Source organism: Hyperolius riggenbachi, chromosome 1, assembly GCF_040937935.1.
Source record: "Hyperolius riggenbachi isolate aHypRig1 chromosome 1, aHypRig1.pri, whole genome shotgun sequence".
Lineage (NCBI taxonomy): Eukaryota > Metazoa > Chordata > Amphibia > Anura > Hyperoliidae > Hyperolius > Hyperolius riggenbachi.
In genome coordinates, this window is record NC_090646.1 from 334,818,639 (window position 1) to 334,845,795 (window position 27,157).

The 27,157-nt window shown below is 42.7% G+C and overlaps 1 protein-coding gene across 1 annotated transcript in view; it reads left to right on the plus strand.

Moving 5' to 3' along the window:
* Positions 1-27,157, plus strand: part of RAB8A (RAB8A, member RAS oncogene family) — a 67,402-nt gene that overhangs the window by 14,211 nt on the left and 26,034 nt on the right. Inside the window, exons 2-4 of the mRNA XM_068233935.1 lie at positions 14,327-14,387; positions 17,655-17,715; positions 22,973-23,050. Coding sequence (XP_068090036.1) covers positions 14,327-14,387; positions 17,655-17,715; positions 22,973-23,050 — 200 coding nt within the window. The remainder of the gene's footprint in view (positions 1-14,326; positions 14,388-17,654; positions 17,716-22,972; positions 23,051-27,157) is intronic.

Genomic DNA, 27,157 nt, shown 5'->3' on the forward strand with positions numbered 1-27,157 from the left:
ATTTGCTATAAGCATAGAGTATATTTGTGAGATCACTCTTGTAGCATATCCCTCAGCATTACACAGCATCACAAAGGGAGTAAGGTCCCGACTTAAGGTGGCCACACACCATACAATTTTTTTAAATATCTGTTCAATTTAAGAATTGCAATCAATTTTTCTGACTGATTGTAACATTTCAAAAATCTGACCAATGTACCACACACATGTTAAATTTTTCCCTCAATTATGATAAAAATGATTGAAAACTATAACAAAATTGCTAGGGTGTGTATATTAATAAATTGACAATCCAACACACACCATACAATCTTTAGAAAGATTGAAGAAAAATATCTGGCAGTCCGGATCGATTAAAATCGAAGAAAACGGGAAATCCGATCGGATTTTTCAGTCGAATGAAAAAAAAAGCTTTCGATTTTTTTCGGGAGATTTTATCGAATGACTGTAAAATCGGATCATTTTATTGCAGGGCTGTGGAGTCGGTCCAAAAATCCACCGACTCCGACTCCTCAGTTTAGGATTCCACCGACTCCAACACCTCTAATTTGCATATTACAATTTTGTTGATTAAAAGTATGTAACATGAAATTCGTCTCATAACTGCCAACGCTTTAGGAATTTTACAAGACAACTGAAGTGAGAAGGATATGTAGACTACTATATTTATTCCCTTTAGACTAAAACTAGTCCTTGGTAAGAGTACTTGTAAAAGGTACAAACCGGAACAAAGAACATCTATCAGGCCCTAGGCAATGTAAGTGTGGGTACATGTAAGAATGATGTGCAGGTACTCTGCAGGGGAATGAGGAGATTGTAAACAGACAACACCTCTGTGTTCAATGTGCACAGCATTTTCAGTGGATTCCCTGCAGCTCTGTGGGGAGTGCATATGTAGAGTATAGTACTACTGTGTAACAAAGTAAACCTGAGACAGATGAAATTAAAGTTTTATACATACCTGGGGTAACCTCCAGCCCCCTTCAGGCTAATCAGTCCCTCGTTGTCCTCCTCCACCACCTGGATCTTCTGCTATGAGTCCAGGTACTTGAGCCAGTCAGGCGTAGTGCGCATGCACACACTCCGCCGCCAGGAGCATACTACACCTGTGCAGCACTATTGCGCAGGTGCAGAATGTTCCTGGCTGTGGGAGCCGCTGACTGACTGAATTACCGGGACTCATAGCAGAAGATCCGGGTGGTGGAGGACAGTGAGGGACTGATTAGCCTGAAGGGGGCTGGAGGAAGCCCCAGGTATGTATAAAACTTTAATTTTCATCCGTCTCAGTTACCCTTTAATTTGTAGTCACCAAACCAAATTTTAATAACATATCAAATTATTTTATTTCATCAGCAAAGGGAGTGCATACATTTGCATAAATCAGCATCAATGCAGAATTATTTCCATCTTGTTGACCATCTCTATTAGTGACACAGCTACACATCAGGCTTTATTCTTACAGCATAGATGTTATGTAGTATATATAAGAGATTCCTGTGTACACATCATATATACAGTCACAATCAGATATGTATATCTGACCTTAAAAATACGTGGACTGCTTTATTGAAGCAGCACAAGTAACAAATTTTGATTGGTTTATTTCATTTTTGTATACTAAGCACAGCTATTACTGTATATATACTGTATATATACATTATTTTTAATGACTATTATCTGAGAAATAGAACATTTTATCATATTTTCTATTTTAATTACAGTTACAAATTCATTAGGAGTCGGAGTCGGTGCATTTTTTCCCGACTCCGACTCCAGGCACCCAAAATTGCCCGACTCCACGACTCCGACTCCACGACTCTGACTCCACAGCCCTGTTTTATTGTATCGTGTGTGGCCACCTTAAGGCTTTGTTTGTCACCCAGGCTAAGTAGATAGTGATAGTGTTGGAATTGTAACAAAGACCAAGAATCTAAGTGTGGGAGTTGTAATCTATCTTTGGTAATATCAATATTTAGCCACGTTCCCTTATCTAATAGGTGAAGGGCGCGTAGAGGGTGAGTACCCCTCCAGTTTTTATAAGCCAATCCGTTCATGCCAGGGGGAAACCACAGATTATTTTGTAAAGTGGTCATTGGTGACGGCCAGGGTTATAAACAATTGTGCCTATTGATCCTAAAAAAGATTTTAATTGTATCTGCAATTAGCGGGTATATTAAACCAGGTGCGGCAAGGCCCCTAGAACTCCAGGGCAAGTTAGACAACAGCGGGTGAGTTAGATCTCGTTCCATCTCTACCGATCGTTTCATTTGAGCATGGCGAGGCCATTTCACAATGCGAATTAGCAAAGCAGAGGAATGGTATAATTGTAGATTAGGCCCCGCCATTCCCCCCTGATCCTTGGGCAGAGTGGTCAACGCATATTTTAGTCTAGGAGGTTTTCCTTTCCAGATAAATTTCTGGAAGATTTTCCTGATCTCATGGAAGAAAGAAGTTGGGACAGCCACTGGGAGAGCCTGAAAGATATACAGGAAACTAGGCAGCACATTCATTTTTATGATGTTAACACAGCCAAACCAAGTAAACTTCGCTACGTCCCACCTCTGCAGATCAGAGCGGATTGTAGAGAGGAGTGGGGTGTAGTTAACTTTGAAGATCTCTGCAAGGGAACTCTGAATTCTAGTGCCCAAATAGGAAATGGCCTTAGGTGCCCACTTAAATGGGAAATTAGATTCAAGGTTTATTACTCCCGGGTCAAGACCCACATCTTGGCCCGGTTCACATTAGCGTCCCCTGTCCGGATTCGCCGGGCCGGATCCGGACCGTATACTGTACAAACGGAACGTACGTTCCGCATAGCAATGCAAAGGCTATGCGGACGTTCACACGTATCCGGACTCCGGATACTTTTCCAACATGCGCTATTTTTCGGTCCAGATCATCCGGCCCATGCACCCGGACCGGAGCCTGACTGCACCATCCGGAAATATGAAAGCAATGGGAAACGGAAGCACAGAACACACTGGCTACAAACACCTGACGTTCACATGGGAAGCATTTTGGAGTGGAGCAGCAGTGACTTTATTACGTGCTGGAGCTCTTTGGCAGTATGTCGGAGGTGGAGGTGAGGCCTAAACAGCGGAGGACCTGATTCCACAGGTGCACCTTCTGCTGACCTCCCAGACCCCAAAATTTTTATTTATTTGTACTCTCTTTTGCCAAACTGATCTGGATCGCAGCCTGATGTACACCTGATGCAACCTGACCGGATCCGATCAGAACTGTACGGTTCCGATCCGGATCCGGTTAGGTCATCCGGTCCGTTTGGCAGAGAAACGCAAGTGTGAACGGGGCCTTAGTGTTTCACAATTATCGTAGTTGATTTTAAAATTAGCCATGTGGCCGTAAATAGAAAATTCTTTAAGGAGATTAGGGACCGAAATATCAGGGCTAGTGATATAAAAATAGGTCATCTGCGTAGGCAGCCATTTTGTGTTCTGCTGAGGGGAATTGAATACCCTTAATATCTGGGTTTGCTCTAATTTTGCGGTGAAGGGGTTCTAACGAAAGGGCAAAAATAAACGGAGATGAGGGGCACCATGGCGCGTCCCATTTGAGATATTAAAAGGTTCCAATAGTTCCCCATAAATCTTAATAGAAGCGTATGGCAGGGAATAAAGGACCATGATATGTGCAAGCATATTATGTGATAACCCAACGTGTCTGGATGATCTGGTTTAATTTTGTCATTATACTGTAGACTCAAAGTTCATGAAGACTGTTCTTCCTCCTGAGAATATTGTGAAAATAGGTTTAGAAACTGAAAATCTTCTGGCCTACAAAGACATTGATTAGTCCTTTGGACTTTATCCATCCTATATGTATATGGAATTTATGATGACTGAAGTAACATGGTCATCTATCCAGTTCTTATGCTCCTTAATTGTTGAGGAACACATGGCCGTCAGGGATCCTTTGTGCTTTCAGAGCGGCTTTACCAGGAAGACGTTCTAGCATTAGGTTATTTGAGAATAAAAAGTAGCAACCATTGCACCTGTTTTACATTTGTTGCAATTATTTCGCATTTTCTGGTTTCATTTGCTACCGGCTAAAGGTGCATACACACATCAGACTATGGCCCAGTGCACACCAAAACCGCTAGCAGATCGTCAAAACGCTAGCGGTTTTGGGAGCAGAGAGCAGATATTTGGCCGGGTGCACACCAAGCGGATTTTGTATGCGATCCACCAGCCGCATCAGCCAGTGAAAACGCTTGGCTATTGTATTTCAATGTGTGGTGCACACCGGCGGTTTGAGGTTTTTTAGCAAACCGCAAACGCGCAGCAGGAGGCGCGTTTGCGGCTTGGCAAAAGCCTCAAACCGCCGGTGTGCACCATCCCATTGCAATACATTACAGTGTTCTCCCCAGGCCCTTTTAGCTGGGTGCTCCACCCGGCTAGTTTTGGTGAGCACCCGGCTGTCATCGGCTCACCTCCTCCTATGCTGTAAGCAGAATTGAGCAGAGAAGCGCCAGCCCTGCATTCTTTCATCTCACCCCTCCCGGTTACTTTTTCATGCCACCCAGCTGAAAAAAAATTCTGGGGAGAACACTGCATTAGCCAAGCATTTTTCCAGGCGGATGCGGCCGGCGGATCGCTCCAAAAACCGCTCGGTGTGCACTGGGCCTATAGTCTTTGGAAAATGAAAGATCACAGACCAATCTTACCACCCTTCATGTAGTGGGAGAGCCATACTCTACACCAGGGGTCCCCAAACGTTTTGGGTTGAGGGCCGGGTCAAAATACTTCAGACTGCTGGGGGGCCGGAGTATACATAAAATGATGTAGAAGTCTTTGCGGGCCAGACAATGAAGGATACCCAGGTGACAACCTGCAGTCCAACTGGACAGCAGTGTCCTCAACCTGATGTGGAAACCAGCAAATTACTGCTTTCTGGCTTCCATGTGGATGGGTGGTGCCAACACTGCTATTCTATATGCGGACCACCAATATTTAAAGATGTAGCTGACCGCAAACCTAAGTAATACATTTTGTGTGTGGGGGGCTGGTAAAAAGCCTCACGGGGGCCACAGTTGGCCCGCGGGCCTTAGTTTGAGGACCACTGCTCTACACAGTCTTTTCTATGGAGCTGAACTCCACATCAGAAAAAAAATCTTTGCAAGATGCTGCACACACAGATGCTGTACAGACACAAAAGATCAGTATCTGCAAAAGATCTGTTCCTGCCAAAAATCCATTCCTGCAAATTGCAATGATAGTCTATGAGATCTGCAGATCATCATACACACATGATTTAACTGGCATTAATCTGCAGATCAGATCCACCAGGATGGATTTTCAGATCTGCGGATGATTGCTTGATCTGCAGATGAATGTCCGTTAAATCATGTGTGTATGATGATCTGCAGATCTCATAGACTATCATTGCAATTTGCAGGAATGGATTTTTGGCAGGAACAGATCTTTTGCAGATACTGATCTTTTGTGTTTGTGTGTGCAGCATCTTGCAAAGATTTTTTTCTGATGTGGAGTTCAGCTCCATAGAAAAGACTGTGTAGAGTATGGCTCTCATACTACATGAAGGGTGGTAAGATTGGTCTGTGATCTTTCATTTTCCAAAGACTATAGTCTGATGTGTGTATGAGCCTTAAGCCCAAAGACATGAACTTAGTAATGGAATTTGCGGGGTTACAATTCCCTTAGAGCAATGCAATTACATTGTGATTCTACCCAGTCACAAATGTTGGTCTTGGTGCATATCGGTCTTTCAGCAGAAGCACAGGAAAAAAAGCTTTGCAATCGCAGTGCTAATTGAGTTTTAGGTTTTTTTTTTTTTTGTATGTTTTGGAGAATTTAAAAATCTTTTCCACACTTTTTACCCCTCTAATTGTCACTTACCTTGCTATGACGCCTCGAATCACACAATAATTGCAGTGGCGACAGTTGCAGTGAGTATAGATAACATTGTGACCACATCACAACATGATTGGGATTGCAATTCCTAGTGTAAAACAGCACTTACATATGGTCCTGCCAATTGAAGAAACATGGCAGTGCTTTTTTCTTATTTCATACTCCAAATAACACCATCTGTGCAGCCTATTAATCATGCAATTTAGCACCCTATGATTGCCCACTTAAGACCTGCCACTGGGGCATGGTTTGTGGAATATGGTTGTGTATAGTTGGGACCATAAGTATTTGGACATAGACAACTTTTTTCTAATTTTTGTTCTGTACATTACCACAATGATTTTAATGAAGCAACTCAGATGCAGCTGAAGTGCAGACTTTCAGCTTTAATTCAGTGGGGTGAACAAAACGATTGCAAAAAAACAATGTGAGGCAACCAAAGCATTTTTAACACAGCCAAAGCACCCCAGGAGTTTATTAAAGCTATAAAGTAGAACATGCTTGAATGGCAGAACCTCATAACCATCCCAAAACATATCTTCTCAGGTAATTGTGTACCAAGTTGTGTTGACTTCGGTCATGACGTTTTACACACACACGATTTTGAATATACAGTATAAAGACTCCAGTGGATTCTGAAGTATTTGTCAGAAAAATCTGTATTGTGGGTTTGGCCACTGTATGGAACGCTGCTTTGAAAGCTGATATTGCCTGGAAGCTTCTGGTCACTTCCTTGGAAACTGCAGTGTAAGCAGGAAGTACCGTAAATATTTCTGTGAAGCCACAGTGAGCAGCATGTATCTACTAGTCCATGTACTCTGCCCCATCTTGTAATTGAGTGGTGAAGAATACAGCATACACCACTCAGATTTTCCAGTAAACTCACTTTTTATTGGATTTTTGCTACTATATAATAGGGTGGTCAGATTTGTGATACATTTTTGACAACTAGGCAATATCTGTTGATGATGCCTGATCCTATTTATTTATTATCAAATTCAATCAAACATTCTCATTCTATTTTTGAAATTTATATTCTTATAATCAGATCTGCTTTAAACAGGTCAGTCAGGTGTTAGGGCTGGAACCCACAGGAGCGCTTTTGGCAGCGTTTTGGCAGCACTGCGATACGCTAGCAGTTTGCCAAAACGCTGGGCTAATGTTAATGGATGGGGCAACTTCCACAGGAGCGTTTGCGTTTCTCAGAAACGCAAACGCAGGACATGCAGCATTTTGGGAGCGTTAGCGCTTCAATGTAAAGTATTGAACCGCTAGCGGAAACGCTCAGCAAAACCTAAACTGAGCGGTTTTGCTAGCGTTTTGCGGTTCAGCACACTGTAACAAAATGAAAAATAATTCACAGGACCAATCAGGATAAAAACGCAAAACGCTACGCACCCGCTGGGGAAAAAAATACAATGTTGCAAAACACGACCAAAAACGCGCATGAATCCGCTTGCAAACCGCTCAGACAAAACGCTAGCAGTTGCGTTTTGCGTTTGCGGTTTTCAGTGGGTTCCAGGCCTGAGAGGTGAACTGAGGCTTGTCCCCATCCTTGCTTATTTTGGATCTATCTCTGCATCTTTCTTGTCAGTTTTATTCTTTTCCCCTACTCTAAAGAGATGGAGAAAAAAGAACTATAGGTGAAAAAGTAAAGTATGTTTTTCTTAATTATTCTGTACTAGCTGATGGCCGGCATTGCCTGGGTATGTATTTGGCTGGTGATGGCTCCGCCCACTTTTTCTAACCCTAACTCAATTACTCAATGACCTTGTTTAGGAGCTATGCAGTCTTTGGCATCAATAATTTGCATTGAAATGAAACAAATCTGATTTGGCTGTGGCTCCACCCCCTTTTTCTGAATTTGAACCCCAGTCACCCAATGACCAACTGTAACAGGTTTGAGGCTTGTACCATTAACGGTGCAAGAATGGCAGCAATTAAATTTTCCTATTGAAAATCAACATTTGAATTTTAATTTGGCTTTTGTAGGCTCCACCAACTTTTCTGAATATCAACCATTTAACCTCTTGCCGACCGCGTCACGCCGATGGGCGTGGCTGCGGCGGCAGTCCCAGGACCGCCTAACGCCGATTGACGTAAAGTCCCGGGGCCAGCTAAAACAGGAGATCGCGCGCATCTCCTGCTTGGGGGGGCGGAGTTCCGCCCCGCCTTCAGTCGCTCGGGAGACTGTTAAACGGCGTGATAGCCGTCTATTTAGGTGTACAGCGCTGCGATCGGCAGCTGTGCTGTACTGGGGACAGCCGTGTGACGTGGCTGTCCCCCTGGGAGACTGGAGAGCGATCGGCTCTCATAGGCAGAAACCTATGACAGCCGATCGCCACAATTGGCTGGCTGTGGGGAAGGAGGGAGGGAGGGAATCTGTTAAAGGAACATACTTTTTTTAAATAAAATCAGGAACAAAAAATTTTGTACAAAATTAATCTGGGGGCTATCAGACCCCACCAACAGAGAGCTCTGTTGGTGGGGGGAAAAGGGGGGGGGGAATCACTTTTGTGCTGTGTTGTGCGGCCCTGCAGCTTAGCCTTAAAGCTGCAGTGGCACAGTTTACTTAAAATTGCCTGGTCACTAGGGGGGTTTAGCACTGCAGTCCTCAAGAGGTTAAGCCTTTCGGACGTAGCTGCTACATCCAAAAGGCTGTTGTTGCACATTCCTGCGCCGCCGCCCTTTAGCCTGGAGATCAATGAATGGGAATACAGTTCCCATTAATTGATCTAAGTCCCCGTTAGAATGATCACTGTTACCTAAGGGTCTGAACTTTTTTAATATACATGTCCAGAAGGTATACTACTATTATTTTTTAAATAAGCTTGTAAATAGTGATGTACGCAAAACTGACAAAATGCACTTTTATTTCCAAATAAAATATTTGCGCCATACATTGTTATATGGACATAATTTAAATGGTGTAATAACTGGGAGAAGTGGGAAAATAAAATATGTGGGTTTTAATTATGGAAGCATTTATTATTTTAAAGCCATAATAGCCAATAACTGAGAGAAATAATTTTCCATTTTTTTCCTTAATATTCCCGTTAAAATGCATTTAGAAAAAAATAATTCTTGGCAAAATGTACCACCCAAAGAAAGCCTAATTGCTGTAATATACATTTTCCCAGTGAAATTTGTATTTTTCTCCACCCACTTTTTGGTTATGGGGATAAAAAGTATCCTATGTTATTCCAGGTAATGTACTATTTGAGAAAATCTAATCAAAACTTTCAGTTTGATAGCTTAAAAGTTAAACAGAACAAACCCTTCGGTGTTGTTATATCATGTAAAAACTCATAAAATCTTTAAAGGACAACTGAAAGGAGAAGAATATGGAGGCTAACATATTTGTTTCCTGTTGAACAATACCAGTTTCCTGGCAGCCCTGCTGGTCTGTTCGGCTGCAGAAGTGTCTGAAGTACACCAGAAACAAGCAAGTGTGGTGGCTGGATGGTGTAATGGTTAAGGGCTCTGCCTCTGACACAGGAGACCAGGGTTTGAATCTCTGCTCTGTCTGTTCAGTAAGCCACCACCTATTCAGTAGGAGACCTTTGGCAAGTCTCCCTAACACTGCTACTGCCTATAGAGTGCGCCCTAGTGGCTGCTGCTCTGGCGCTTTGAGTCCGCCAGGAGAAAATGTTATTTGTCTTGTCTTGTCATTTAGCTAATCTTGTCAGATCTGACAATAATGTCAAACTCCTGATCTGCTGCATGCTTGTTCAGGGTCTATGGCTAATAGTATTAGAGACAGAGCATCAACAGGATAGCCGGGCAATGTGTACTGTTTAAAAGGAACTAAATCTGGTTGCCTCCATATCCCTTTCACTTCAGTTGTCCTTTAAAATGAGACCTACCCCACCCCCCTCTGTTAGGAACCCAACGTAATCCTTGTAAATGAACTAGTTTGTGATTTCAAGAATGTTGAAAGGGTATGGAACGAACACTACTGATTATAAAGAGCTGAAAGCTTGTGTGACTTGATTTGCCATGGTACAAGCAAGTAATGAAAAATCACCAAAATCTTAAGTGTTTGTTTGCCACCATCATGTCTGCTCTTTCCAAAATGATATAAATAACGGTTTCCTTTCATATTCATAGTTAAGGGAAAGTTGGCTAAAAAAAACCTGCATAAATAATTAAAAATAAAGTAACTTTTGCAACCAAAATCAAATGAGTATTTATGTTTGAAATACATGCACTTTTATTTAAAAAAAAAAAAAAAAAAAAAAAAAAAAAAGTCAAAAGATGTGCACACAAAACTTTCATGCAATAACGGCATATTTTGTAAGAAGGGGTTTGTGGAGCAGGATTGGTAATTCTGATTGGCCAATTTTACCACTTCCATGTATTATTATGGCCAACAGTTTGTGAACACTATGAACAGATTGTGTACATAAGCTTTCATACTACATGGAGGTGGTAAAATTGGCCACAATCTGTTTATAAGCAGGAGTGAAATAAGGCAAAATTGGATGTGTGTACCAGGTTTTAGATGGCATGCAGAAAGCTTAGCTACAGTACAGCCCTAGGTAGGAGCACATGTGAAGACTGTAGAAAGGCTCTCTGAACATCTGTCAGGACCTCCTCACAAATGCCTGTCATTCGAGCTGAATCAAAACCTAAATATTACTGACAACTTTTGAGTTTCTGTGTTTGGGTGGTTGTTTAAAATGTACCGGAATCAAATGGGAGGAAAGGATTTTTTCTTTATTTGGGACTTCTTCTAGCTTCCTGTAGTCCAGTAGCTCCCTTGCCGTCATCCCGGTCTCATCGGTTGTGCTGCTGTCCGCCTTGTAAGGTCTATGACTCTGCCAATTTGCAGACTACTGCACATGTGCAACCCCGGCCATGCTGATCCCCGGATTGCGCTCCCATGCACGTGCTAGATTTTCAGCAGAGGTGGACTTTACCACCTGCCTCGTCCAAAAACTTGTGTGTGTACAATGCTTAAATCGGCTGAACTGAATACAAACCAAACTGAGGAAAATTGGTCCAATGCTGTTAGGCATTTTAGTTGAAGTCTGAAGCTGCCAGATGTCACAAGAAACCCCAGGATTATCATCTCCTTGTGTCATTAATTTAGAACTTGCCCACAAATCTGCACAGAACAGGAAATAGTTGCCGGCACTTGACTTCCTGGAGATTAGAAACCTGTGTAACAACTATGCAATAATAAGGGAAAATACTTTTCAAGCATCTGGTGTAGTGATATCGTGTATAAGAACTCAGAGAATCCTGTGATTAGTTTAATCAGCTGACAGATGTGTGATGATTTCATTTGCTGTCTTCATCCTAGACCTATTTGAAGAGTGGGCCATGACCAGCAAATTGGGAGCCTTAAGGCTCATACACACATCAGACCATAGTCTTTGGAAAATGAAAGATCACAGACCAATTTTACCCCCTTCCATGTAGTATGAGAGCCATACCTACACAGTCTATTCTATGGAGCTGAACTCCTCATCAGACAGAAATCTTTGCAAGATGCTGCACACACAGATGCTGTAGACATTCAAAAGATCAGTATCTGCAAAAGATCTGTTCCTGCAAAAGATCCGTTCCTGCAAAATGCATTCATAGTCTATGATATCTGCAGATCCTCATACACACCTTGTTTAACAGACATTCATCTGCAGATCAGATCCACCAGGATGGATTTTCAGATCTGCAGATGATTGTCTGATCTGTAGATGAATGCTAGTTAAACAAGGTGTGTATGATGATATGCAGATCTCATAGACTATGAATGCAATTTGCAGGAACGGATCTTTTGCAGGAACAGATCTTTTGCAGATACTGATCTTTTGTGTGTGTGCAGCATCTTGCAAAGATTTCTGTCTGATGGGGAGCTCAGCTCCATAGAATAGACTGTGTAGAGTATGGCTCTCATACTACATGAAGGGTCATAAGATTGGTCTGTGATCTTTCATTTTCAAAAGACTATGGTCTGATGTGTGTATGAGCCTTAAAGTGACTCTGTAACAAAAATTACAACGTTTTTTCTACCATCCTACAAGTTCCTAAACGTATTCTAATCTGTTCTGGCTCACTGCAGCACTTTGTACTATCACGGTCTCTGTAATAAATCAATGTATCTTTCCCCTGTCAGACTTGTCAGCCTGTGTCTGGAAGGCTGCCAACTCTTCCATGCTGGTCTGTTCCTCTATGCACACTCCAGTGTGTGTTTTATTTACATAAGCTAGCAGCTTCTCTGCTATCTTATCAGTGATAGAAGAGTGCTGGATAAAAATCCTTCTCTGTTAGGCTGTGAAAGTAGCTGGCTGACACATACTGAGGAATTACAAACACAGGCACAGGCAGAGCTGTCTGCAGGAAGCCTGTAATGTTCAGTGCATGAGAGAAGAAGGGGACAGAAGGTAAACACACAAATGATCTTTTGAGATTCAAAAGGAAAGCTGTATACAGCCTGCTTGTGTATGGATGTATTTTCTATGTGTGGACATATTGTACATCAATCTACTTCCTGTTTTGGTGGCCATTTTGTTTGTTTATAAACAAACTTTTTAAAACTGTTTTTGACTACTTTTAATGCGGCGGGGAGTGGCGAAATTGTGACAGAGGGTAATAGGAGATGTCCCCTAACACACTGGTATGTTTACTTTTGTGCGATTTTAACAATACAGATTCTCTTTAAGCCTATAGAAGTACTAAAGATGATCAATGAGATGCTAATTTTTCTGACTTGATGCAAATTGTTTTGCAATTTATATGTAAATTGAAAACTTTCACTCAATATCTCCCACAACTGCCTTTGACTGGCCCAATTTCAATTGGCATCAAGTAAAAAAAAATGTAATTAATTGATGACCTCTAAATCACATGCTTCTCTATGAGTTCTCATAAATGTGATCATTATTACTGGAGCAGAAAGCTTGTGCATAATTTGCTTAAAGAGAATCTGTACTCTGAAATTCTTACAATAAAAAGCATACCATTCTATTCATTATGTGCTCCTGGTCCCCTCTGTGCTGTTTCTGCCATTCTCTGCTGCAAACCTGGCTTGTAATTGCCAGTTTTAGGCAGTGTTTACAAACAAACTAACCAGCTTCTAATAGGCTCAGCTAAGCAGAGTGTGTTAGTCACACAGAGCCTGCAGGGGGTGTGTACAGCTTCTAGCTAATCACAAGCAGCCCTGCACATTCCAGTCTGACTGCCTCAGCCTGACTGTGCCGACTATAGAGAGAAGATTAGATCATATAACAGAGATAACACAGCTACTGTGCAATTAGGAAAAGCTGCAGTAAGCCAGACCACATTAGAAAAGGCATAGGAACTTATAGCATAGAAGAAATAAAGATAAACAATTTGTTACAGAGTCTCTTTAAAGGAATCGTCGGGCAAAAAAAAAAAAAAGTTTCACTTACCAGCCCTATGCAGCCAACCTGTGCCCTCGTAGTCACTCACTGCTGCTCCAGTTCCCCGTCGCCAGCTAGTTTCGTTTTTGCTAGCCTCAGGGTCGGCGGGCCGCACTGCGTACATTTTTACGCATTCCTGCTGGTACAGGAACGTTAACGCATAAACTAAAGGTGGGTACACACGTCAGATAAAAGTCTTTGGAAAATGAAAGATCACAGACCAATTTTACCCCCTTTCATGTAGTATGAGAGCCATACCTACACAGTCTATTCTATGGAGCTGAACTCCCCATCAGATAAAAATCTTTGCAAGATGCTGCACACACAGATGCTGTACACATGCAATAGATCAGTATCTGCAAAAGATCAGTTCCTGCAAAAGATCCGTTCCTGCAAACCGCATTCATAGTCTATGATATCTGCAGATCTCATACACACCTTGTTTAACGGACAATTATCTGTAGACCAGATCCACCAGGTTGGATCTTCAGATCGGCAGATAATTGTCTGATCTGCAGACAAATGTCTATTAAACAAGGTGTGTATGAGGATCTGCAGATATCATAGACTATGAATGCACTTTGCAGGAATGGATCTTTTGCAGGGATTGATCTGTTGCAGACACTGATCTGTTGCATGTGTACAGCATCTTTGTGTGCAGCATCTTGCAAAGATTTTTATCTGATGGGGAGTTCAGCTCCATAGAATAGACTGTGTAGAACATGGCTCTCATACTACATGAAAGGGGGTAAAATTGGTCTGTGATCTTTCATTTTCCAAAGACTTTTATCTGATGTGTGTACGAACCTTAAGCCCGCTGGCGGCGGGGACTGGAGCAGCAGTGAGTGGCTACGAGGGCACAGGATGGCTGCATGGGGCTGGTAGAAGCCCCAGGTAAGTGAAACTTTTTCTTTTTTGCCTGACGATTCCTTTAAAGAAAGCTGGGCAAAGGAGAGCAATTCCATTTATACCGAATACTTATATTGTTGATTTCTACATAAAGTGTGAGTATAGGTGTTACATTAATGCTGATATTTTTCATTGCAGGTATTGACTTTAAAATCAGAACTATAGAATTAGATGGCAAAAGAATTAAACTACAGATATGGTAAGTTAACGGCTCTGCATTGCCAAAAAATTATTTGGGTATGCAGTAATCTCATATTTTTAGAGTTACAGCTGTAAAAGCGTTTCTTGAATTGCTGACTGGTAAGACATACATCCATTGTGTAAAGAGCCACTGCTGTAAGGGAGTGTCAGTTTTCAAAGGGAGGTGACAGGTAAAAAAAATATAAATAGCATGATGATGCCAGGTTCCTGGTGTTGGTGTAACAATGTGAGCAAGCCCTGTAAAACCATGTTTAAAGAAAACCAGTCAATAGGGTGCTGTGAGAAACACTTGCTGACTACAGTAGCTTTGAAAATAATCACATGACCAGCCACTGGAAGATCTGAAAGGGGAAGAGCATGACAAAGCAGAAGATGATTAATTATTTATGAAAATGTGACCATGGCTAGCTTACTAAAGCATCTCCAATGATCGCAGAGCATCTCCAGTAGGATTTTCGTCAGTGGTTCTATAAAACCTGTACTGGATTCATTGAAAACTGTCAGCTATTAAAGAACACCTAAGCTGGGAGGTATAATAGAGGCTGCCATATTTATTTCCTTTTAAAATACCAGTTACCTGGCAGCTCTACTCTTTAGCTGCAGTAGTATCTGAAACCCAAGCAGCTAATTTTGTCAGATTTTTCTCAACATCTGGTTTACATGCTCGTTCAGGGTCTATGGCTAAAGTATTAGAGGCAGAGGATCCGCAGCGCATCCAAGCAATGTGCATTGTTTACAAGGAAATATGTCAGCCTCCATGTGTTTCTCACCTTGGATTCCCTTCAAGCTAATAAGGTATGAAATGCTCCTAGGTCATGTCAGATCACAGCTAGGGTTGCTAAGAGGTAAACAAATGTGTAGTTGTGTGATTGCAGTTACATGCCGCATTCACAGGAAGACTTTTTAGGAGGGTTTTTTTCTGTAAATAAAGTAGTTGGGAGTAGAATACTCGCATCTCATTATTTTATTTCCAATTTTATCTATTTCAGAATTGCATTTGCTTTAGCTGCTTCTGCTTGGCAATGAATATGGTTGTTTAACTTGTTATCGACCAGTATTCCCAAGTCATTCCCCAAAGCTGATGTCCCTATCTGTATGCATTAACCACCCTGGCGTTCTATTACCTGCTCCACCGCGCAGCATTTTTTTTTTTTTCTTTAAATCATGTATCGAGCCTAGCGCTAGCTACATGATACCCCCCTCCCTGCAGCGTCCACCCGTAACGCTCGATCACCGCCGGCGCGTACCCATGTAAGGAAATCCCATTCTGAACAGGATTTCCTTAAGGGCTCCCCCCGTCGCCATGACGACGATCGCGATGACATCATCGCCGTCATGAAGTCAGACGGAGTCCCGATCCACCCCTCAGCGCTGCCTGGCACTGATTGGCCAGGCTGCGCAGGGGTCTTGGCGGGGGGGGTCATTACGCGGCGGGTAGCGGCACATCGGCAGCGATCGGGACCAACACGCAGCATACAAAATGCTTGCTCCGTGTTTTAAAAAAAATAAAATGTGAAAATCGGCCCAGCGGGGCCTGAGCGGCGCCCTCCAGCGGTCATGGACAAGCTGAGCTCGTCCATACCGCCAAGGAGGTTAAGCAGGATAAATATGTGTTAAAGGACCACTATTGCGAAAAAGTGTAAAATTTAAAATGCTTACAAACACATGCAGATAAGAAGTAGGTTTCTTCCAGAAATGAGCTCTACATTACTTTTCTACTATGTTGCTGTCACTTACAGTAGTTAGTAGAAATCTGACAGAACTGACAGGTTTCTGACTAGTTCATCTCTTCATGGGGGATTCCAAGTTCTCCCTGGAAAGGCTCTATGAAAAGATGAATAGTGGTCCTTTATGTCTTACCGCACAATGAGTAGAGCAGAAAGCAATACATTATACTATACTCATTGTGCATAAAACTTTACGCACGTAATTCGGATTTTTAATATTATTATTATTTAGTATTTATATATCGCCAACAGTTAAGTACAGAGCTGTGGAGTCGGTACAAAGTCATCAGACTTCAACTCCTCAGTTTATGAAACGGACTCCACAGCCTTTGCAGGGCTATGGAGTGGGTACAAAAATCATCCAACTCTGACTCCTCAGTTTATGGAACCTCTGACTCCAGGTACCCAAAAATTGCTCCGATTCCACAGCCCTGGTTTAGTACATACACCCCATGGTGCCCCACGGTTGGGTTGGTTGAAAAAGATTGGACCTAGCACTTACTCTTGCTGGGACTCCAGTGGTAAAAGTTTACCATTTTCAGTATGATCAATTTACCACCGCTGGGAGTGTTTTAATAAGCAAGTTGAAGCCCAAGCTCAAAATAAAATGTGTTATACAACTCCTCCATCCTGAAAAAAATAATTTTGGTGGATTATTTTGGGCTATGTAAAAGATAGGCGGTTTTAGGTTATCATCAGTAGGGTACTTAATTTCGACATCATTGTTTTAATTATCCTGTAGCAGAATGGCATTCATGCTGGGGTGCTGAATTATGGCACTGACATTTGATTATAGGCTGAAGCTCTGGGTGCTGGTAGACTATAGGTGAGTATTGGTTAGGGGATGGGGAAAGTTAATTTTGTTTGTAAGGGCCGAGACAAAATGCTGAGGGCTTTTATGATCTATCAAGACTGAGTTTGTGTTTTTGAAAAAATACAGGGAGGTTATACGTTGGGTATTAGGAGAGGGGAACTGGGCACCAGGAAAGAGTTAATGCTAAGTGGGAGGGTTAGGTGTTAGCTTATGTTGGTGGAGGTTTGGATTACTTAGTAGGAAGGTGTAAATGTTGGGCCTATTTCCCATAACCCTAAAGTTCCAGTAGCGACTTCTGGGGCATCTGTCCAGGTCTCCTCGGCTCATGAAGGGTTGACCTTTGCATTATTGCACTGACTCTAGCTTTTTTTTTACTTTTTCCCTGCTAATTGTATGGAGGACGTGACTTCGAAGTTACAGCAGAGAGTGCTGCGAGAGCTGGGGTTTGAGGGATGCAGGGGGTTGAGGGAAGGGAAAAAAAGTTAACAAGGTACAGTACAAAACTCAACTAGCTTTAAAGAACAGGGCCATCCAACTGAATGATGGTCACAAAACCTTGAAGTTGAGCAGAGCAAGGGTGAAGGAAGGGGTGGGAAGAGATACACAAAGGGGTTTAATCAGAAAAAAAACATTCTGGAACATTGGGATGTAACATTACACTGTTATCTTGAAATTGGTGCCATTACAAAAGCCTTAATTCATTTTTTTTTTTTTTCTGTTCTAGGGACACGGCTGGACAAGAGAGGTTTCGCACAATCACAACGGCATATTACAGAGGGGCAATGGTGCGTATTACAGTGCAGTTCTATTACAGAGGGCCATAATTCATAAGTGAGGAAAAATACTATATTACAGCAGGGTTTTCCCACGATTTTTCGGCTCACCATTTCAGCTACCTTAACTACAGGGGCAAAGTGATCTACCGTACTTCCATGTGCTGCTCTGCATAGGGCAGCAGAGCAGCACAATTTTCTGATCACAGCCACGCCGAGAGTCAGCATGCAGCCGCGATCTACCCTCTAGTCATTGCTGTAATGGGCACCCCCGATATACATCAGCAGAAGCCTGCAGCAGAAAGGGTATGCTAAAAAAATGATTTTGTCGCCTGTTCACAGAACATTCCTCTAACAGCATTTTGCCTTTGCAGTCTATGGCACACTGATAGACACCTCTTTCTCTGTGTGTAACTTTCTCCTTGCCGCTCTGCCATGCAGGTGTTTTGATGAATAGTCACAAATGCCTCTAGTATGAAACTCATGTCCACAGGTCCTGTCCCTGTGCTACTGCCTGCCAAAGAATTGGACATGCATAACGTAACTCTGCTTCAACTGAAAACCACGACTGCACCGTTGACCCGTGATTGTTAATACCTGCTACAAAGCTTCCAATACCACCACCTTAAATGTTCACCCTTTATCTGCTGCCAACGCTACAAATGGCAATAAATGTTTTGTGCAATAATTTTCTGTAGATGCCTTCTATCCCCTACTCTTTGAATAGGGCCTGTGGACTTGAATGGAAGCTTGGTATTTGAGACTACATATTGCATCTGATGGTGCTTAACACTTTAATGGCTGCTTGACCCCAAATGCATTTTTGGTAAAGACCAGGACTGAACTGTACTAGCTGCTCTATCTGGTAAAATTGTGGCTTATGCTGAGGTGCCTGGTGTGTACCCAACTCACTATTTGTGTTCTATTTGTGTTCTACTGGTTCTCATGTACACTGTCATACTCTAATGCAATAGAAGTATCAAGTCTCTTAGAAGTTAGCTTGAAGTTCATGGAGACCTCCTTGAATATTGTTCATTTAGCTCTAGGTACTTGAGAGACCTGCAGGAGTAGAAAGCTTCCCTGCAAAATGTGTTTTTTTTTTTTTTTGTTTTTTTTTTAATACATTGAATGAATTGCTTAGCTCTGTTCATAGTGGTGTGAGAACTTGTGTTGGGAGATTAAGTAGTTCCTTGCTGATGCTGAATTTGGTTGGTCAATTTCCAAGCTGCATAATATTAGCAAAACATTTCCATCAATTCACAATTGTTAGCATCTCATTGCCCATCACTAGTTGTCAGATTCGAGATGATTCCTGGTGCTTGAGCTTCCAATTGCCAAGATTCTGCAGTGAGAGACCAGGAGCCAATGGTGCAGTACTGTTAGGGTATATAGCCAAGAGTATAGTGGTACTTTATACTCACAAGAATGGGTTGCACTCCTGCAACCACCGACAGCCTACAGGAAATTAACTGTTCCTACTCTGTATCTGTAATGCACGAGGCAGCTGCGGCGAACAGCACCGCCCCTGCAGCTGCCTCCATGCGGCCATCCGTCCGTCCAGCGTCCAGGACGCCGAGGACAGAACCTTCTCTCGTGCAGGGGGTTGCCTTAGTGTGCGGGCGCCCGCACAGACGGGACCTTTATGCGGGGAGGAAGCCCGTCAGCTGACCTGCTGGTCGGCTGATGTCAGAGGAGTCCCACGGCGCCCAGGATTGGCTGATTCAGGAGGGGTGTGCCAGTGGGGTCTCCTCTGCTTCTTAAAGAGACACAGCGAAAAAAATTATGATATTATGATTTGTATGTGTAGTACAGCTAAGAAATAAAACATTAAGATCAGATACATCAGTCTAATTGTTTCCAGTACAGAAAAAGTTAAGAAACTCCAGTTGTTATCTCTATGCAAACAAGCCATTAAGCTCTATGACTTTCAAAGTCGTGGAGAGGGCTGTTATCTGACTTTTATTATCTAAACTGTTATTGAACTATTTACTTTTTCTCTGACAGAGGAGAGGTCATTAGTTCACAGACTGCTCTGAAAGAATCATTTTGAATGCCGAGTGTTGTGTAATCTGCACATATTATAGAATGATGCAATGTTAGAAAAAACACTATATACCTGAAAATAAAAATCTGAGAATATTTTCTTTGCTGCTAATCTTCTAGTAATTATTCATAGTACACAACCAATTCACTATATCATATTTTTTTTTCCGCTTCAGTGTCTCTTTAAGCCTTCGGGCCTCATTCACACACTGTCTGTTGTCGTGAATACTTGCGTGTTAGCGCTCAGACCTTAGACTAGATCCCAGGTGTTGATGCTAAGGATTTCACACCTAGTCTAGGATATTACTATATTGTTACTGTTTATTTGTTAGACTAGTTCCGAGGTGTTGATGCCAAGGACTTCACACCTAGACTAGGATATTGCTTATTATATAGATCTCCTGTGTATGACTATTGGCTATTACTCCGACTCTGATCCTGCTTTCTGATCCTGTACTTTTGCCTATCTGCCTTCTAGTTGCTGAACCCCTGCCTGAATAACATTTACTCTCTTGTCTCACGATTCTGTATCGATACGTACCTTCCTGTTGCTGAACCTCTGCCTGATTACCGCTTACTCTCCTGCCTCACGATTCTGTACCGATACTGACCTCTCTGTTGCCGAAACTTGCCTGTCAGACTACTCTACTCATCAGTGGGCCCTCGCCACTGGTAAGGTGCTAGCTTCACCAGCGCCTCTGGCGATTTAGTGCAGTCCTGGTTGTGTCTCTTAGGCTGCAGTACAGTCTGACTCACCCGCTCCTAGGGTGATCACTCGGCTGCAGTACAGTCTGACTCACCTGTTCCCAGGCAATCACTAGTGCAGTACTGCTTGTCTCACTCGGCTGCAGTACATCCTGAATCTCCCGCTCCACGGGAGATTCGCCCTCTTCGATATTATTTTCTCCAGCTTGCTGGAGCTTGTACTCTAGTGCACGCTCTGTGTACTGATAGTACGTTACCAGCCCTCTGGTGAGGTCTCATTAAACTATTAAAGTTACGGTTGCACCAAATCGCTACACACTCAGCTCTTTGTCTGCTATACTGGTATTATTGGTGATTCTGCAGATCACACATAATCAGGTATAGCGTCTGCATTATTGGTGATTCTGCAGATCACCACATAATCAGACATCTGAGCTGCGACACAAGACCGTTACAGTATCCCAGGTCTGCTGTGCAGTTGCTGGTCGGTCACTCTACTTGGGTTAATGTGACAAGTGGTGTCCAATACTCACCCCCGAAGGGTTGAACTAAAAGGCGCCCAAAAAATATATTAATCTCTAATTTATAATATATAGGAGTAGGTAGATCTTCCCTCTATAAAAGAACAAACCACATGGGTAGATAAACATTTTAATAATGCACAATAAGACAACGCGCTTCATATGTACTGGCCTGCCTCCTCAGGTCAATAACAAGTGGCCAAGTCTGCAGCAGTCACGGGTGTGAGCGCCTCTCAAGGCGTACCTGTGAAGCGCGTTGTCTTATTGTGCATTATTAAAACGTTAATCTGCCCATGTGGTTTGTTCTTTTATGGAGGGAAGATCTACCTACTCCTATATACTATAAAGATTACTATATTTTGGGGGCACCTGCTACAGTTCTTCCCATCCTTAGTTGTCAGTAAGTAATAAACTTTTCTTAGTGAGTACAGTTATCATTTATTATCCTGTATTTTTTGGACTATGACTCTCACTTTTTTTCCTCCAAAAGTGAGGGGAAAAAGTCACTGAGTCTTATAGCCCAAATATAGGTAGTTTCTCGCTTGTGAATGCCTGCCAAAACAAACCTTCAACCCACCGCAATGTCAGGGACTCCCTGTACTGTGCCCATGCAGAGGAGGACACAGGGGAGCACAAAGGGGCATAGAGGTGGACACGGGAGACACAAGATGTACAAGGGTGCATGGGGTACAAAGGGGGCATAATCCACAAGATGCCCCTTTACCATGGATGCGCCAGGTTTAGTATATATATTTTTTCCCCTAGTTTTTGTCCTCTAAACCTAGGTGCGTCTAATGGTCAGCAGCATCTTATAGTCTGAAAGCTGTGGTACTCTAGGCAATAGATTCATAACAAGAAAAGAACATTAGAATGATCTTTTGAGAAGTCTCTCCTATATTGGCCAATTAGTATTCTCACATCGGATTTTAAATGAACAATGAAATCAAATTGGCTGCAATGTCAGCTTCTAAATGCTTATTTTTATTTACACTTCTCCATTATTATTATTTTTTTTTTCTGTAAACTGTCCAGAATGAGTCAGTTTGCGAGCACTGGGTTGCTGACTTTGCAGTTCAGACTGCTCATCAATGCATCTGAATTGGATATCAAAGATTTTTTTTTAACTGGTTTTAATGGAGCTTATTCATACTGATGAAGTGTTATGCAGGTTGCTGCAAAGAACACTTGCAGGCTATTACTGAGTATTGCTTTAAACAGCCTTATTCAAATAAACTGAGGGGCAGGAAGGGTGCCGGTGGAGAAACTGTGCATGTGGTATTGCACTGCCTATACATACTAGTGTGGGTAACTTACTAATGATCCACTACGCATATATAAAGCTTAGGTTCACCCATCCAGATCCTTCATTGTTAGTAAAGCTGAATGGGGACTACATCTTTAAGCATACAATTTTCATATTTGATGCAGCCATTCCAGATAAATTTTGTTTGACTCACAGATCTCTTCAAGCATGAGTCCAGCAGTAGAGGGGGTGTTTCCTGCTAGAGAGCAGATATCACTCTCCAGCTCCTTCCTATTCTGCTGAGAAACTAACACTTTGTAGGCAGCACTGCAGCTCGCTCGGCAAATTATCATTATGAGTTTAATCTGTACTGTGCTGGCTGAAAACTATTCATTTTTCATTATGTGAGGGGGTAAGAAAGGTCAGGTGATCCATGCTCACAGGGAGAGACTGGCTGTTGCCCCCTCCCAATAATTCTCAGACTAGATAATTTGTAGGCTGATTATGGAATAGAGGGAGGAGTGTGAACAGCTGTATGTCCAGTAAAACTGCACTGTTATCTAAGCAGGAAATTAAGCTACAGGACTTGGCTAGCCAGGTATTTTATAAAAAAAATAATCTGTTGGAAAAAGTACAGACTGACAATGCACAAATCATTGTGCATTGCTAATTAATGCAGTTTACTATCGTATGCATTTAATGCACTCTAACTTATGACATGTCATTTACCTTGTTCAATGGCTTATTTTCATTTCAGGGCATTATGCTGGTATACGATATTACCAATGAAAAATCATTTGACAATATAAAAAACTGGATACGGAATATTGAAGAGGTAGGTATGAAGAACTAATTAGTATGAAGGGTCTCTTGGGACTTAATCAAAACATTAAAGGGATATTGATCTTTTGTTCTTTAATTTCTACATAATATAAGGATTAATTACAGACATTATTTCAGTTTCTTTGCAGAGACTGCCAAATGAGTTTGTTGTAGCTTGTTGCCAGTTGTTGTTGAATTATGGCAGGTGTGCAAAAACAGCTTCAAGGACTGCTTTGTGCAGATAGTTGTATGTTACAAGGAAGTGCAATTTGAGCTGTTAGATTTGAAACTTCATATTGAGATTAAGATAATTTTAACATCAAATTGCAAAAATATTTGCATAGCACTGGCATTTAAGTTCATTGAATTTGCTTTTTTTCCCCTTTTTTTTGGTTTTTGCATAAGACTACATTTGTAGATGTATGCATTACTTCACTGAGTTGTACAAACCATGCCTATGATAAAAATGTTAGACATGTGCACATGTGTGAAACCCCGACAGATGATTCCTCTCAAGGGGCTTGATTCATTAAGCTGCACTGCTGAAGCAGCGCACCTTAATGTGAAGGAGCGGCCACTATGCTTGCCTTACAAAGCAACGCTGGCTATACAAGGAGCGTGCCTTAGATGGGAGCGTGACTTCCTATACATTACTATAGTTACTACATATAGGAAGGTACGCTCCTATCTAATAAAGGCCTGTTCCTTACATAGCGAGCGCTGCTATGTAAGGCTTGCATAGTGGCCGCTCTTTCACATTAAGGTGCGCTGCTTTAGCAGTGCAGCTTAATGAATCAAGCCAAAGGTGCTCTTCATGCAAATTAAGGCCTGCGCTTAAGGGTCAGATTAAATGACACAGGTCAGCTGATTCAGTATACACAATAAAAACACAGCCTTGTTACTAAAAAGTAAATCAGAAGTTCCTAAAGCGGACCTGAACGAAGAACTTGCTCTCTGTTCTAAAAGAAAAGCAACAGCATAATAACCTTTACAAAAATTTTCTCTAACCATCTCAGTGTACGGCAGGAAAAGGAGAGACTCCAGGCTCCTCCTCCAAGGGAAACACAATTGACAAGAAGTTTAAAAGGCCCCCACCCCCTGCTACCCTCAGTATCTTGTGTTTCCGGCCTGCCGAGGACACAGTTGACAGCTGTAGTTTATTTATCTATTTGGCGACTTTGTGTAGCTATGCAGAGCAGTTTGTTTGGGATAAGATCCCATCCTGGCCTGTGATCAGGCGTTGGGAAGTTTATCCTGCCTGCAATAGTTAGACATAGTGCTTCTGTTCCCAGGTGGTCATCATGTCTGTGTGTGTTATGACACTGGGAATCTCCCCCCTTCGGTAGCCTGAAGGGTCACAGATGATCTCACTTAGCTCGGCCAGGTGGGCAGTTTGAGCGGTGAGTGCACGCGGGTGCACAGTGGCATCTGACAAGGGGGAGATGGCTAGGATGAGACGGCGCCAAGATTTTTGTATATGGACAACGCCGTCCTCCAGCAGCCGTAGGAAGTGATCACAGCAGAAGCTTAAGGATGTGGTACTTCCGGATCACTCCAGTATAATGGAGGAGACAGAGACGCCGGCTGAGCGGTTGCTGTTGCAAGTCATGGCGGATCCTCTGTCGGCAGACAACACGGTGATGTAGCGTTTACCATGTATTTGCTTGGGGGGAGAATCTGAGGGGACAGTACAAAGATTAGAATCCCCAAGTGTCTCTTTTCTCCAGATGGGGCTCAGCGATTGCTAAAAGCCCTTACCCCTGATCCTATTCCTATGAGTTTACAGAAGTAATTTTCAGGTCTAGCATTTGCATAGGATTGTTGCATGCTAGCTGTGGGGACTGATAATTATTTGCTGGGGAAATGCATTCACATGGCTGAGATTAGAGTGGTTTCCCTTGTATGTTTTGTGCTATTTCTTCTCCTGTGTCCAAACAAGCAAGCAATAGATGCAGGACTGGATGAAGGTGGAATGTTGCCATTTGCAACAAAAATTAGCTGGTCAAGCCTGCACAGGAATAAAGTTGATTGGCAGAATTGGGGGTATAGAAACTTTCACCCAACAAATCTCTGAATAATTTCAGGTGGTCCCCTGATTTGCATTTGTGTGCAGATTATAATTTGCTTAGGCTGCTTAGCCCTGCATTTATTTGCTGAGACTTATTAACCTTGATTTTATTTGCATATGCTTGTTAGCCTTGTTTTCATTTTGCATAGGCTTGCAAGACTTTATTTCTTTTGCAGAGGCTTGTTAAGCCTTACATTTATTTGCATATACTTGTCAGCTTTGCTTTTATTAACATATGCATGATAGCTTTGCTTCAATTTACAGAAGATTGTCAGCCGTGCATTCATTTGCATTCATTAGCATTTATATGCATAGGCTTGATAGCTTTGCTTTCATTTTGCAGACGCTTGATAGCTTTGCTTTCATTTTGCAGACGCTTGATAGCTTTGCTTTCATTTTGCAGACGCTTGATAGCTTTGCTTTCATTTTGCAGACGCTTGATAGCTTTGCTTTCATTTTGCAGACGCTTGATAGCTTTGCTTTCATTTTGCAGACGCTTGATAGCTTTGCTTTCATTTTGCAGACGCTTGATAGCTTTGCTTTCATTTTGCAGACGCTTGATAGCTTTGCTTTCATTTTGCAGACGCTTGATAGCTTTGCTTTCATTTTGCAGACGCTTGATAGCTTTGCTTTCATTTTGCAGACGCTTGATAGCTTTGCTTTCATTTTTGCAGACGCTTGATAGCTTTGCTTTCATTTTGCAGACGCTTGATAGCTTTGCTTTCATTTTGCAGACGCTTGATAGCTTTGCTTTCATTCGCATAGGCCTGGTAGCCTTGCGTTCCTTCGCATAGGCTTGTTAGCCTTGCGTTCCTTCGCATAGGCTTGTTAGCCTTGCGTTCCTTCGCATAGGCTTGTTGGCCTAGCGTTCATTCGCATAGGCTTGTTGGCCTAGCGTTCATTCGCATAGGCTTGTTGGCCTAGCGTTCATTCGCATAGGCTTGTTGGCCTAGCGTTCATTCGCATAGGCTTGTTGGCCTAGCGTTCATTCGCATAGGCTTGTTGGCCTAGCGTTCATTCGCATAGGCTTGTTGGCCTAGCGTTCATTCGCATAGGCTTGTTGGCCTAGCGTTCATTCGCATAGGCTTGTTGGCCTAGCGTTCATTCGCATAGGCTTGTTGGCCTAGCGTTCATTCGCATAGGCTTGTTAGCCTTGCGTTCATTCGCATAGGCTTGTTAGCCTTGCGTTCATTCGCATAGGCTTGTTAGCTTTGCGTTCATTCGCATAGGCTTGTTAGCCTTGCGTTCATTCGCATAGGCTTGTTAGCCTTGCGTTCATTCGCATAGGCTTGTTAGCCTTGCGTTCATTCGCATAGGCTTGTTAGCCTTGCGTTCATTCGCACAGGCTTGTTAGCCTTGCGTTCATTCGCACAGGCTTGTTAGCCTTGCGTTCATTCGCACAGGCTTGTTAGCCTTGCGTTCATTCGCACAGGCTTGTTAGCCTTGCGTTCATTCGCACAGGCTTGTTAGCCTTGCGTTCATTCGCACAGGCTTGTTAGCCTTGCGTTCATTCGCACAGGCTTGTTAGCCTTGCGTTCATTCGCACAGGCTTGTTAGCCTTGCGTTCATTCGCACAGGCTTGTTAGCCTTGCGTTCATTCGCACAGGCTTGTTAGCCTTGCGTTCATTCGCACAGGCTTGTTAGCCTTGCGTTCATTCGCACAGGCTTGTTAGCCTTGCGTTCATTCGCACAGGCTTGTTAGCCTTGCGTTCATTCGCACAGGCTTGTTAGCCTTGCGTTCATTCGCACAGGCTTGTTAGCCTTGCGTTCATTCGCACAGGCTTGTTAGCCTTGCGTTCATTCGCACAGGCTTGTTAGCCTTGCGTTCATTCGCACAGGCTTGTTAGCCTTGCGTTCATTCGCACAGGCTTGTTAGCCTTGCGTTCATTCGCACAGGCTTGTTAGCCTTGCGTTCATTCGCACAGGCTTGTTAGCCTTGCGTTCATTCGCACAGGCTTGTTAGCCTTGCGTTCATTCGCACAGGCTTGTTAGCCTTGCGTTCATTCGCACAGGCTTGTTAGCCTTGCGTTCATTCGCACAGGCTTGTTAGCC